The following is a 14,719-nucleotide window of genomic DNA, read 5'->3' as shown; positions in this document are numbered from 1 at the left end:
TTATTCGAATAATTATTATTCGAATGACAAACCTAAGAGACCCTATTTTATAATTGTTATACAAAATATGAATTTAAATTTGATCAATAGTTTTTAATTAACTACACATCACAATTTATTTTGAGCCAATTTCCCCTATGTTTCGCTTGCGGCCAATATTGTATTTAAACATTCAAACTGAGAAAAAAAATGATTTATTTAACAGACAATTTTTCAAATACATATTTGTATTTTTTATCAAATAAAATACATCAGATAAAACAAATACTAACCATCACAAAATCAATCACTCTCTTTTGTACATAGTTTTTTTTTCTTATTTTCAACAAAATAACCACATCAAAAAACCAAAAGCTGGCCAATATTGTTTAAAATTATAACAAACAATCAACATATTTCTATTTATTTAGAGTTTTTTTCACTTCTCTTCGGTACAAAAATAACCATATAAATATTTTGTAATATTTTACAGTTTTAATCAAGCGAAATTAATAAAAAAAAAATAGATTGATATTAAAAATAACAATCAATATCACAACAACTAGACCAAAATTTGCAAAAAAAAAGAAACACATTTTTTCACCATAGAAAAAAAAGTTTCAAATTAAATTGCATTGAAACACTAGCAGCAACAACAATATTTACGCGGTTTTTGTAGCCGTCAACACAACATTACAACTGTGGTCGTCATAGTCGTCGACGTTTTACCCATAAATTATCTACTACAGTAAAAAGGCACCAAAATGCTTCCGGTAAGTGGAAAATAAACAAAAAATATAAAAAAATAGAAGAAAAAAAAATTCAAATCAAACATTTTTTTTTTATATTTTATTTGTAGTAGTCTTTTGTTGTAAGTTTCAGTTTCTGTTGCCGATGCCGTTTTACATTCAAATAGTTTTTAGTTTTCAAAACAAAAGTTTACAAACCAACAATAAAATGTATTTTAATTAAAAAAAAATTCATTTAAAAAAAAAACAAAACTAAAAACTGCTGCTAGCTAACAGCAAAAATTGTAGTTTTATGAACTAGAAATTGTATTGAAATGAAGTTGCAAGGAATGTTGTTTTTTTTTCCAGCGACAAGAGAAGGAAAAACCCCAACAAATATTTTTCATTTGAAAAATGTGCTCTTTTTTTCTCTCTCTATTTACTTGCATTTAGACCAAAACTAAGATATAATTAAGGTGGCAAAAATGTAGCAAATTATAATTGCAAAAAAATAAAAACAAAATTATATATGAATGCAAAACGTGGCCCCATAATATGGAAATGCAAAAGCGACAAAGTTGTTGGTTAATTTTTAAGTTTTAGTGATAAAAAAATTTTACAATTAAGTTTCAGTTTGACACAGATTTTTTTGTAGCAATCTAAAAAATAACTATTGACGGCTTTTCACTGACATTTTTTTTTTGTAACATTTGTGTGTTTGAATGTTGTAATAATAAACACCAGCTGTTTTTAGAGACGTGACAATGAAACATGACTGACTGACTGCATTATGACTTTCTTTGTATTACAGTCACGTTTCTTGTAATGATTCCTTTGCAATGTTTTTGTTTTACATCGTTTACCCTTTCTTTCCTATTAAATTAATGAGCCTTAGATATTGAATTTTTATAAATCAATTTCTTGTTATTGAATGAACAATTTTCTTAAAGAAAATATTCAAATTATCAATAATTGTGGTTAGCTATACAACAATTGCAATATATATAAGGCATTTTTTCGATATTTAATTCTATAGCAACATTTTTGCATTTACCAATATCTATATCTATTTAAAGAATTCTGTAGGTCTGTATTTTTGATAAAAATACTTTTTCTATAGAAAAATTATCCATAATACTTTTCTATAGACAAATTATGTATAACGAATTTGCCTATAGAAAAATATGGATAGCAGTATTTTTCCTTAGAAAAATTATCGATAACAATATTTTTCTATAAGAAAATTATCGATAACTATCTTTATATATACAATTCTTCTGTATGTGTGTTAGTAACTGCACTCCTCCTTAACGGCTGAGACGATTTCGATGAAATTTTTTGTGTGTGTTTGAGTGAGTCCCTGGATGGTTTAGATTCACAATTGACCTATGTATATAGGTACAATGGGCGTGGTACCTCCCATACGAAATAAACATTTATTATTGAATATCTGGAGTACTATTATAGTGGGAGTCTTCAAACAAACGTTTGTCGGGACAGCTTGTACTCTTATATAAAATAATTATTGATAACAATATTTTTCATAGAAAAATTATCGATAATAGTATTTTTCTATAGAAAAATTATCTATAACTATACTATTCTATAGAATAATTATCGATAACTTGATAACAAAACTTTTCTATAGAAAAATTATCCATAACAAGATTTTTCTATAGAAAAATGATCGATAAAACTATTTTTCTATAGAAAAATTATCGATAACAATAGTTTTCCATTAAAAAATTATCGATAACTTACTATTCTATAGAATAATTATCGATAAAAATATTTTTCTGTAGAAAAATTATCGTTAAAAATATTTTTCTGTAGAAAAATTATCGATAACAATATTTTTCTATAGAAAAATTATCGATAAAAATATTTTTCTACAGAAAAGTTATCGATAAAAATATTTTTCTATAGAAAAATTATCGATAACAATATTTTTCCATTGAAAAATTATCGATAAAAATATTTTTCCATTGAAAAATAATGGATAACAGTATTTTTCTATAGTAAAATTATAGATAACAATAAAATGATTGATAAATATATTTTTCTATAGGAAAACTATCGATAACAATATTTTCCTATAGAAAAATTATCGATAATAATATTTTATCGATATTAAAATTTCTCTATAGCTAAATTAACGATATTATTAACTTTCTATATTAAAATTATTCATGTGAAGATTTTTATATAGAGAATGTATCAATATTAAAATTTGTATATAGAAAAATGTTTGATGTTATGATTGATAAAATTAATCATAAAGAATTAGAAAAAATGTATACTTGTACATATTAAGTTAAATACAACTTAAACCGGTCAATATAAAAATTCTCATAAATACGTTCCGGAACTGTCTGAACTTTATACGACTTCAACCCAGCATTAGCTTTGGCTCTGCTCACAAAAGTATCAGAGCATTTAACTTTACGAAATGCATTTCTGTTAGAAGTGTTCGGTGCTCTTCGAAAAGATTGTTCGACTTATTTCGCCTTAACAAAAACTGTTAGATCTTTTTTCACCCTGGGGCCAAATCACGGCATTCGATATCGAGTGCACGTTCGTGTAGAAAAAATTTTCGAAGGCCGCAATGTTTTGGATCACGGTAGTCGATCGTAATTTGTATTACCTACTACTATTTTTTACATTGCTGAAGCATAAGACAATAAGAAAAACAAAACAAAAAGGGAAAACAAAATAAATAAATGTGTGATAAATTGTGAAAAAAATGCAGAAAACTTTTAATAAAAATGGATCCAAAAGTTTTTTTGTATACCTCATCATCGGCCAGTGACAAATTTCAGAATGTTTTTTACTTTGATTAGCACAAACTACCATGTTGAAAGTTGTGAAAAACGTAAACAAAATACAAAACAAATTGTGGCCCAAAATTTTACAATTTTAAAATAAAATATGTATATTTTGAGAAAATATCAGAAAAATACGTATATTTTTATTTATTTATTATTTTACTTCATTGTTTTGGTTGATTTGTTTAGTTTTACCACAAAACGGCAGTGTTTGTTTCTTTTCGATAAGAGATTACCAATCGAGTACAACTTCGAGTAAATACGTTTCGATCACGACTGCCGTGATCCACGTTAACTACATTTCGATGACAAAGTACTCGATTTCGAATGCGGTGATTTGGCCCCTGATCCAGTTTTTTTTATAGATTTTTTGAAATGTTTTAATTATTTTTTCACGTACTTTAATTCGGCGCCCATTTTGGCTGAAATAACAGTTGAAAATAAATGATTTAGAAATGAAAATATCTGACATATTTTCAAAAGCTAAACAAATACTATTTTGTTGGACCAAGGATAAGTTTCTGACTCACTCTTTAAAAATACAAGGCTGACTCATTCACTGACTCATCAACGTCCAGGCCAAAGGCTTAAGCTAAAGACTTGAAATTCGGTACACAGGTACCTCTTTACATGAGCAGATCCACTAATAAGGGATTTTTTGAAATTCGATCGCTAAAAAAATCGGTAAAAAGTGTAAAACTACTAAAATCTTTAACCTTATATCTCCGAAATTAATATAGATTGAATCAATGTTAAAAAGGAAAAGAATGCCGTAAAAAAAGATAAATGGACGCGTGTAAAACTGGTCAAAATCTAATGTTGGTACTTTTTTACCTAATTTATTTTCTAAAGTATTAAAGATAGGAATAATACTTAAAAACATTTAGAATGTGTTTTGGTACTTTTTTGAAATTTTTAACTGATTTTAAAAAACAAAATAAAATATTTTTTTTTATAAAAAATCTGCTTTCCTTAAAACTCGTTGAATATAAAGTAGGCATTTTAATCAACATACTGATAATAGTTATCTGTACGAAAAAAGCCTCGGGAAAAGGCTAGTTTTCATACAAGAATGTATTGATTTAAGATTTCTGATCACAGAATTAGTTTTTTTTATTTCTTTGAGTGAAACTTTTTAACTGTTCTTTTATTTCAACAAATTTGCCTTAACTTGAAATTAATGTTGAATATCCCTCACCCTCAACATAAAACAGTTATTAAACATTATAATTAAGATATTAATAAAAATGATAGAAGTCATCATAATTTTGTATGCATGTATTAAATTATAGCTTTAATACATTGTCTAAATCATCTTCTTTGAAAAAAAATTCAATGACAAAAAAAATATTCGGAAAAAAAATCATACAAATAAATTCATAATGCTAAAATATAAACAAAATTATGACCTTAATACTTATAAAAGTATTGTTCATAATAATACAAATTTTATATTAGTTTTAATAACTTTTTTTTTAAGTTTTATGAAAATAATCTCTAATTATGATGATAAATCATAAAAATGCGGAGGCAGTTAATTGAAATTTGAATTAATGCAAAGTTAGTTTTTTGTTTCTTTAAAAATATTAAATACTTAAAGTAAATTAACTACAATTTTAAATACAAATTAGTTACCCACTTGGAAATACTGATATTTTCTTTGGCTTTTACTTGTAGTTATTAATATTTTACCGTTAGTGCAAGTGCAAGTAGCCGTATTTAAAGCAGTAATACTGCTCAAATTAGTTATATTACACACAAGTCACATTCTTATGTAGTTTAAAAATAGTTTAAACAAATTTGTGTAATACATACATATTTAAAGTTTTACAGTTATTATTTAAATTAAATGAATTTAAGACCTTGAAATATTTGAATATTTTGGTTGGTTGCATTTCATTTTACAGCCGCTCTTATATAATTCAATTTAAATAAAGCCTAAATAATTTAAGCAGCTTAACATGTACTGCTAACTTGTTTTCCATTTTTTTTTTAATTTTGTGGCCAGTTCATCAAAACATCTTCTTTACGCCTATCTGAAATACCCGTTTACATTTAATAACAGTTTTATACAATTTTGGGAAAGAGAAATAAAAAAGCAACCACAACATGTCAATAATATTTAAATAAAATCTTGTTATAATTTAAAAATATACCCGTACCGTAAAAAATCTACCTTGTGAAGGTCGTTCAGTATGTTAATAAGTCAGTTCGCTTTATTTTTTGTTATTTTTTTACCAATATCAAAATGTGAAATGTTTAAAATCAGCATCTATAACTTGTGTTATGGAATTTGTTTTGAACAAATATTATGAAAATGAAAAGTATTCATTTTATTAATATAAAAATATTTAATTCAAGCTACACGTTTTTGGGAGTATGTAGCTGTTAGTGAGGCTGGCATTTACGTAGACATTTTGTGATAAGTTGTGTTGGCGGCTACAGATTAGAGGTTATGTAATTAATGTCGTAGAATGTCAACAAGATGTGGCAAAAATTAGCTTAACTTGTTATAATTTAAAGGTTAAGGAACCCAGCAAGAACTTGACAATATTAGATTATTACTGATTAATTGACTTAGTAATGACTTTGTCATACAATCAGCATTACTTAGATATAGTTTTGTAATTGTGGGCTTATAATCTGTTACAGACTTCAAAATGCGGGATTTTTTAAATTTAATTTATTTTGAAACATTTGAACAATATAAATTTATTCAAAGTATTGGTCATTGTTAGCTATGAACTTTTCCCATCTTTCTGGCAACATAGGGATTCCTAGCCAAAAGAACTGCTCATCTTTTGAAGCCACGAACGAATCAAGCCAATATCTAATACTCTGTTCCAAAGTGAAGCATATCCTAGAGAGAGAGTTCTGCATCGATCGAAACAAATAGTAGTTGGACTTTGCACAGTCTGGAATATTAAGCGCTTAATGTAAAATTTCCCCAGCACTTCTTTGTAAATAGTTTTTAAACGAATTAAGGAGTGAGATCGAAAAAACTCACAGTTTTTTTTTAGTTTGATTGAAATTATTATTACAGCTTACAAAAAATATTATTTTTATAGTTCTAATAAATAGTGATTAATTTATGAACCTTTTTCGGAAACCCTTCCATTAAGGTTTTTATAGAGTTTTCTGTTAATTTGTTCGAACAGGACACCTTTATTTGCTCTTCAATTCTCTTTTGACAAGAGCTCAATATCTCCCCATTGCACTATGATACCAAATCGATTTTTTTTGGCAAAAATTCAAAAAAATTTTTTTACAAATTGTTAAAAATTAATTTATTTTCCTAAAGACAATACTCCAAGCAATCAAGAAAATATATTTAAAAAAAAACAGTTGACAACACTGCTGGTCTGCTAGGCTTTCAAAGTTGAAACTTTAAACACGTATTCTTAAATAAGTGTTAAAACAGTGTTACAATTGTATAACGAGCAAACCTTAAAAAATAAAGTTATAAAGTATTTCAATAATGGCAAATGTAGCCCAAGTTAAGTAGTTTTATGGCATATTTTGAATTTTATTTTTGTTGAGTCCTTGTCGTAATTCTTGATATTGTGATTGTGTAGTTTTATAGTCTCGCCATAACCTATAAGTTACGTGGACCAAAAGTTGTGTTTGGGCACGAACTTGCATGGAAGTTTAAATGTGGAAGTGTTCGCCAAAGTATCAAATAATCAAATAAAACAAATATATATAATTTTCTTTTACATATAAAAAAAGAGTTCGGTTTGGATACCTTCCCATTTAGTGGGCGTAGAGTGTGGGCGTGGTCCAATTGACTATTTTTTGTTTAAATTAATTTATATGCCATGGACATTAAATGTGCTGAAATTAAAAGCTCTGACATGATTATTTAAATGTATGCCATAAAAACTGGATTTGAAACCATAGTGCATTGGTCTTAGCTCCAGGCAGTTAGGAGGATTTGCATCCCTTGGTATAAATACCACATTATTGTACTTGTACCACTCATGACCTTGCTTATCATAGTGACAGTATGCCAAATCATGCCAAAAATAAGTGGACACATTAAGAAGTTTTATGAATGGAAGCATCCTCTTTTGTAAACATTTCTTGATGTAAATTTTGGTATTTATAGAACAAATGTTTGGCTTCTTTTGCCGCAACTGCATATTGCTTGCCTTACCAAGAAGTTTTTGGGAAATTTGTCTGCTTTTGGGTTCTAAACATTCCCTCAATCATCAGCAACATAAAAATATTGACCAGAAAGCTACGAAATGTTTTGCAGAACATGCGTTTCGTCATCCATTATGCAGCAGGTATATTCTTTTTCAAAAAAATTGATTTCAATTTCCATGCTCTGTTTTTTAGCCTCTAAATTTTTGCAGAGTTCCTGTCAGGAACTTTTTGAGCCTTGATGTTTTTAAACCTGCATTGGCTTTAAATTTTCGTACCAAATAGTCCGAGTATTGAGCTAACCGGACTGATTTCCCACCGGATGTGTTGGAAGCTATATTGAAAATGTTTTCTATTTCAAGGCTTTAGAAACATCATGTGAACCATTCCTTCTACCTGAATCAGGTTTTCTATCAACGGACAAATTCTCCCGATACTTTTTAATAACATTGGAATCAGTTTGATTGTTTGGCCAACGTTTTGTAGGAACAAATTAGTTGAAAATATTTAATAATTTTAGTACGCAACTTTTTTCTTGTCACTCATTTTAATCAGATTAATAACAAATGAACATTAAACATAATAACTGCCATACTTTTCAAAGGTAACTTTTTTTTGGATGGATTGTTTAGAGGGGGTTAATTTTTTCGTCCTCTGCCAGGGATCGAACTTGGGGTACTTGGTTTTGTAGGCAAGCACATTAACCACTACACCATGCCGGTAACTTGATCAAAGAAAAAAAATCAAATAATACTTCAGTTAAAAGTTTTAAGGAAAAACATGTGTTCAAGTTTTAAATCTCACTCCTTAGTTGTGTTCAGATCAGGTTCCCTGTAATGGTACCGTGAAATAGCTCCCAAATGAAATAACTCCCAATGAAATAACTCCCTATGAAATAATTCCCATCAAAAATGAAATAATTCCCAAACTTGAAAAATGAAATAAATACCAAAGGGTAAAATGAAATTACTCCCAATAATCGGAGGTTTCATAATTTCAAAAAAGCGAAATAACTCCCAATAGAAATGAAATAATACCCAATCCGAAGCAATTTATTTATGTAATCTAAAAAAAGGAACTTCAAAAGTGAAATTATTCTTCGCTTACCAAACATTGTTTGCATTGCGCGACTATGGCGTAGCGCAAAGTTTTACTCCTCTGGGATGTGTCAAAAACTGGCTTCACTCAGAAAATTTGTTTTGCATTGCCGGCCTTCTTCCGGGCGCTAAGGTTTTATCCTCTGAGGTGAATCAAAAAAGGCCGGCAATGCAAAAAACTTTTCTGAGTGAAGGCAGTTTTTGATATTTATGGGTTCTGCTTTTGCAAAGTAGAACCCAACAAAAATGAAATAACTCCCAATACAGTGAAATAACTCCTAATTCCCAAAATAAAATGAAATAAAACCCAACAAAAATTTCATTGGGAGTTATTGCATTATGAAATAACTCCCAACAAAAATAACTCCCAACTTGTTTCATAATGAAATAAGTCCTAAATTGTATGAAAAATTTTTTGGGTGTTATTTCATCTTTTAGTGGGGAGTTATTTCATTTGGGAGCTATTTCACGGTACCCCCTGTAATGGTCTGATCAGATTTCAACAGCTCATAATAGATGCGACCCTTTTGCCCAAATGCAAAGAATTACCTTAGCGTCATGGATATTTGGCTTTGGTGTCGATTTGGCTGGATGGCCGGGCTTCACGTATAATTTCATTGGATCCATTTTTCATCGCAATTAATGATTCTGTGCAAAAATGATTTTCTTTTATAGCGTTCAATCAGCATTTCAGACATACAAAATCGTTTTTCAAGGTCTCTCAGCTTCAATTCGTATGGTACCCTATTTCCCAGCTTCTGGATGAATACTGCTGCTCGAAAACGTTTTAAAATTGCTACTTGAGTAGCTCCCAATGATCTTGGAAGCTCTCGTTAAGTTTGACAACAATCTTCATGGAGTAATACCTCCAATTCTTGGTCTTCAAGCTTTTTTTGCTGGCCTGGGTGATCTTTGTCTGTGTCAAAATCACCACTTTTAAATTGCATAAACTATCCCTCGCACTTTGAAACCGTTGGAACACATTCACCATAAGCTTGGGTGAGCAATCGGTGTGCTTCCGCGGCACTTTCTGTCAAATTTAAGAAGTAAAGCAAAACTTCCCGCATATAACGCTTTGTTGGTAAAAAATTCGACATTTTCGAATCAAAAACACTTTGTTGTTTACAAGTGTTTGAAGATATTTCGATAAAATTTGGTACATATAATTTTTTCGGCCCAAGGACGAAGCCTATTGAAACTGGCTGAAATCGGTCCATTATTTCACCTAGCTCCCATACAAATGTCCTCTCGAAATTGGACTTTATCGGTCACAAATCTCTAATTTATATATGTATATACACAAATTTCGCTCCAAATAAGTTTTATATATACAAAATTCATGTCACAAAATATTGTTACGATCGGTCCATAATTTGTCATAGCTCCCATATAAGGCCCACTTCCGAAAATCACTCACGAATATAAATTATTGAAATTTTAAAAGAAAAATATTTTTACTCATTTACTTGGTGTAGGGTATTATATGGTCGGGCTTGACCGACCATACTTTCTTACTTGTTTTCAAGATGATTTGAATAGGAGAAAACACTAAAATATTACTATGTGTAAGTATTTAGAGCATATTAAATCATTTTATTGGCAAAAATAATAGTTTAAATTGACTATATTTTATTTTTTAATTTAATTGGCATGTTTTAGGCTTAAATTTCGGTTAAAACTAAGCTTGTAGTATGAAATGAATTTGACTCTGATTGTTTATTTGCTATTATAAAATTGTTTATTGAAACCGATTGTATATTTTCTATTTATTTTTGTAGTTTTTGTTTTTTTTTTACAGAATATATGTATACTGTTTTATTATAAGAGAAAAATTTGTCACGTACGGTATGTCACGTACGATATTAAATTTTTTTTTATTATAAAATCATCCTATGATTGTTTTTATTTAAATATGACGGATTATAAAGGATAAATATTTCGTTTAGTGTAAGAAATTAAAAGAAAACGATTCGAAAATTTTCGCATATTTCTAAATGTACCTCAAAATGACCATATACTCTTATTTCGCTCCATATTTTGGACAACAATGTTTCGAAAGAACTTTTTATTATTTTAAAATATAGTACCCTCTGAATGGAACATAAAGACCAAATTATTCTTCAGTTACTCTTATTTTTGAAAAATCTATTCCACTCTATAGGCGTACAAATGTCACGTACGATGATATGAAATTGCCCACATACGCTATTTAAAACAAAAACTGCTTTTAAAAGATACGCCATTTATTGTAAATCCTTTTAGAATGTAGGGTGTCTGCTGTTAACATCTCATCTAATGATGTTGCTTAACCGTTATTTTGCATAAATTAATTAAAGAAAAAATGCATAAACAAATAAAATATATTGCAATTCTATAATTAAAAGCAATAAATATGAGTTCAATATTAAAATTTGAAAAAAAAAAATTAAAGAAATATTCAAGAAATCATTAACTTGACATTTGATTTTTGAAATATAAATAAAATCAAAGTTAAATACCAGTTTCCAAAACAAGAAAAAGAATACGACTTGATAAACAAGATCTTTAATTAATTATTGTATTAAAAATATATTAAAACAAAAAAGCTTAAATTTAAACTAAATAAATTAAAAATAGAGATTAAAATTATTTCCACAAAAATATGAATATGAAAAAATTCACACGAAATCTTTGTAATAATAAATGTTTTACACATGTAAGATAACTCACCTAAGTAAATTTTAGACTTAAACAATTGTCTGTCTTACTTAAATAACTTTAGTTTTTTTATAACAATTATTTTCTTTTTTTTAATAATTTTTGAACTGCATTGTTTGTAGTTGTTCAGACATATGTTTTAAGTCTTATAATCATTTGTTTGTTACTCCTCACATTATAAATTATTTGCGTTTTTTTTTTTGGTTTTGTTTCTTTACTTTAATTTACACCAGTATTACGTATACGGAACAAAAATCTTTAGCAGTTTTAAAAACCGAAACTGAAATTGAATCTATGCAGTTGAGTGCAGTTGGTATTTGAAGAAAGAAATAAAGAAAAAATAAATAACTCTCATAGTAACATTACAGGGAATATGGTATTTTTACTGGTTTGAAATAATCATGAATCATTTTGATTTAAAATGTTTAAGAAATTTCAAGATTTAAATTATGGCTTTTTATGGCCATAAGTCATTTGTTAAGAAAATGTCAAAAGTCAGAGATTAATAAAATATTACTGAGAATAAAATAAACAGTTTTATTTAAATTTGAATAATAATTAATTAATTTAAGAATTTCAGATCTTTTTCATGGTGATTAACACTATAACAATCATAACAAAGCTTGTATGCTTTGATTTATTCGTTTAATTTAATGGCCTCAGTTCCCTTTTCAAATAGAAAATAGAAAACTTTTATTTTTAAAATGGTTACTCGTATTCAATTGTTCATTCATGTATTCACAGTTGAATAATTATCAATAAATCAACACCTCTAGCACGATTTGATTAAAACAATTATAAAACAAAGCAAACCAAATAAAAAAAAATAGATCTCACAAAAAACGCTTTCTAATTTCTTTTTGAAGATTATTTCATTATTGTACCAAAATCCAATAACAAATAAATATTGAATTATAGCTGTACAAAAAAAAAAACCAACAGAAAAATGGACAAATTTCCAAGCTAAAGTTAATTTAATTTGAAACATGCTGTGAATAGAAACAAACACTGAATAGTGAAGTGAATTTTTATCAAAAAAAAAAAAGTAAAAGTGAAGTTTTTCGTTTTTTGTTTGCTTCCTCTAGTTTGACGTTATTAAAAAATCAAATATTGCGCAATATTGAACACCAAAAATACAAAAATCATATTGAAATGTAGAGCTGGAAGGTAGAGCAAGAAGTATAAGAGAAAAAAAAAATGAACAACATGATGGCATTTGAATCATAAATAGAAATTGGTAAAACGTTATAAATTCAAATGATGATGATGAGGATGACAATGTTATTTTACTAGAGGGTGCTAGAGAATGTCTTCTGGCTTTAATAAAAAATGCAAAACTTGAAATGTCTCATTTTTGTTCGAATTTGTTTTTTTTTATCAAATACTAGTTGTCATGCAAATCAATCATAAAAGGGAAGTAAACATTTAACATTTATATTGTATTTTAAATATTTGTTGGCAGCATAATAAAACAGCTTGAAATTTATTGCAAAGTTTTTTACAATATTCAAAATTATTATACAAAATTTTGTACAAAAACCAACAAACAAGTGTTTTTGTCATTAGTTATTAGTTTGATATACCGCAAACTTGTTTCTAAGATAGATTTTTATCTTAAATTTTATTATTTTGAATTTCCTTAACACAATGATACTAAACGTGATAATAATGATACTTCACAGCATCATAATCATCTTCATATTTATACCCTACACCATCACCTATGCATATTGCGTTAGTGCTTAAATTATACCGATCGACTTAAAGTATCGGTATACTTTATGATGGACTCCGAATCACCTTCCGATTTAACTATATGGTGGAAGGTTTGTTTCTGTATTCAATCAAAAACTTCGAAGGTAAAATGTAAGGAATTGCATTGGAGACCGTTCGAAATTATTCTTCAACTTTTTAAGGTTGGAAGCTTGACGACTACCAGTCGTTTAGATAACACTCTGCTACAAAATGACACTTTTTGTCAGAACTTGAAAAGCGACCTAATTTAGGTTGTAGACCTAGGTGAGGACATACTAAAACCGTTTTCAAAGATTTTGAAACACCCTAAAAATTTTGAGTTATTTTGAAAAAACTATTTTAGGGTAGGTCGTAGTATTTTAGTACCTTTAATTCACACATTTTTAAACGGATTTCAAAATTTTAAACAATTATGGATAGGTAAAGAATTAAGCTTTCATAAAATGTATGCAAGGAATCTATATTCTACGAAATTGTGTAAGTTTTTATAAATAGTTTCGCTTTCTTTTTTATTTTTTTTTTCGTAATTTTTCAAATTCAACAACTGTTATTTTAATTTTTTTCTATGAAACCCTATTTGGTTTTGCACAGTGTTTTAAAGACAATTTTATGTAGACAAAAACGAGACATTAGCTGTTAGAATCGGTTTATACTTGCCAAAGTTATTAAGCTTTTTCGAATATTAAAAATTGTACAAATATTTGTTTTGTATAGTTTTTTGTTTTTTTTATTCATATGTGCTGGGAGAGAAAATACTGGAAAAGGTGTTAATGAAAAGTTGAATAACTTTTAGAATTTTGATCCGATTTGAATAAATAAAACCATGTTTTTCTTTATATATTAGTATACATTTTTATAAGCTTCCATATCAAAATAAGCAATGAAAAGCGACTATAATCAAAAAAAGTTGATAAATTTTGTTTTTCTTTTAGATATTATAAACAAAACCAATACTTATGACTTACAGATGTATCAAAAAATGCATTTTAAAGCGTAATCAGTTTTCTTTCCAAAACCGTTAACAAATTTAAAGTCGGACAAAAACTGACTTAGTTACAGATCGATAAGTTGACGTACATCACTGAAAACGGTTTTTTTAGAATAACTTTTTGACATAATTTGTAATGTACTCAGCAAGCCCTATAACCATGTCATTTTCCAAGTTTTTTTCCATCGTAGCACCGTGTAATTATTCAAGGATCGGTACGACTAGCTTTCTGAATTTCACATATTGATCACTAAATTATACAGTATGACCGAATCAGTTTCTTATTAGTATTACAATAGGGTTACATATTCAAGGATAGGTCTGACTAGCGTTGACACATATGGATCACAAAATTCTAGAGTTCGATTAACAAAATCGGCTTTCGAATTGTGTTTGGCTTTCGGACAAAACTGACTCCTAATGAAGTTCTAATTGGAGGACGTAGAGTACATCAAATCTTTTTTGGTATCCAAATAGAATTCAAATAAAAAAGTTTCATATGGA

General features: G+C 28.0%; 1 protein-coding gene across 1 annotated transcript in view; it reads left to right on the top strand.

The window, feature by feature from the left end:
• Nucleotides 1-524: 524 nt before the first annotated feature.
• LOC135958447 (mucin-3B-like) overlaps nt 525-14,719 on the top strand; it is a 166,280-nt gene continuing 152,085 nt past the window's right edge. The window contains exon 1 of the mRNA XM_065509351.1: nt 525-752. Within this exon, the coding sequence (XP_065365423.1) occupies nt 744-752 (9 nt within the window). The 5' untranslated portion in view covers nt 525-743. The remainder of the gene's footprint in view (nt 753-14,719) is intronic.

This window comes from Calliphora vicina, chromosome 4, assembly GCF_958450345.1.
Source record: "Calliphora vicina chromosome 4, idCalVici1.1, whole genome shotgun sequence".
Taxonomy (NCBI): Eukaryota; Metazoa; Arthropoda; class Insecta; order Diptera; family Calliphoridae; genus Calliphora; species Calliphora vicina.
Note: the sequence above shows the minus strand (reverse complement) of the source record. Positions and strands in the feature narration are given on the sequence as shown.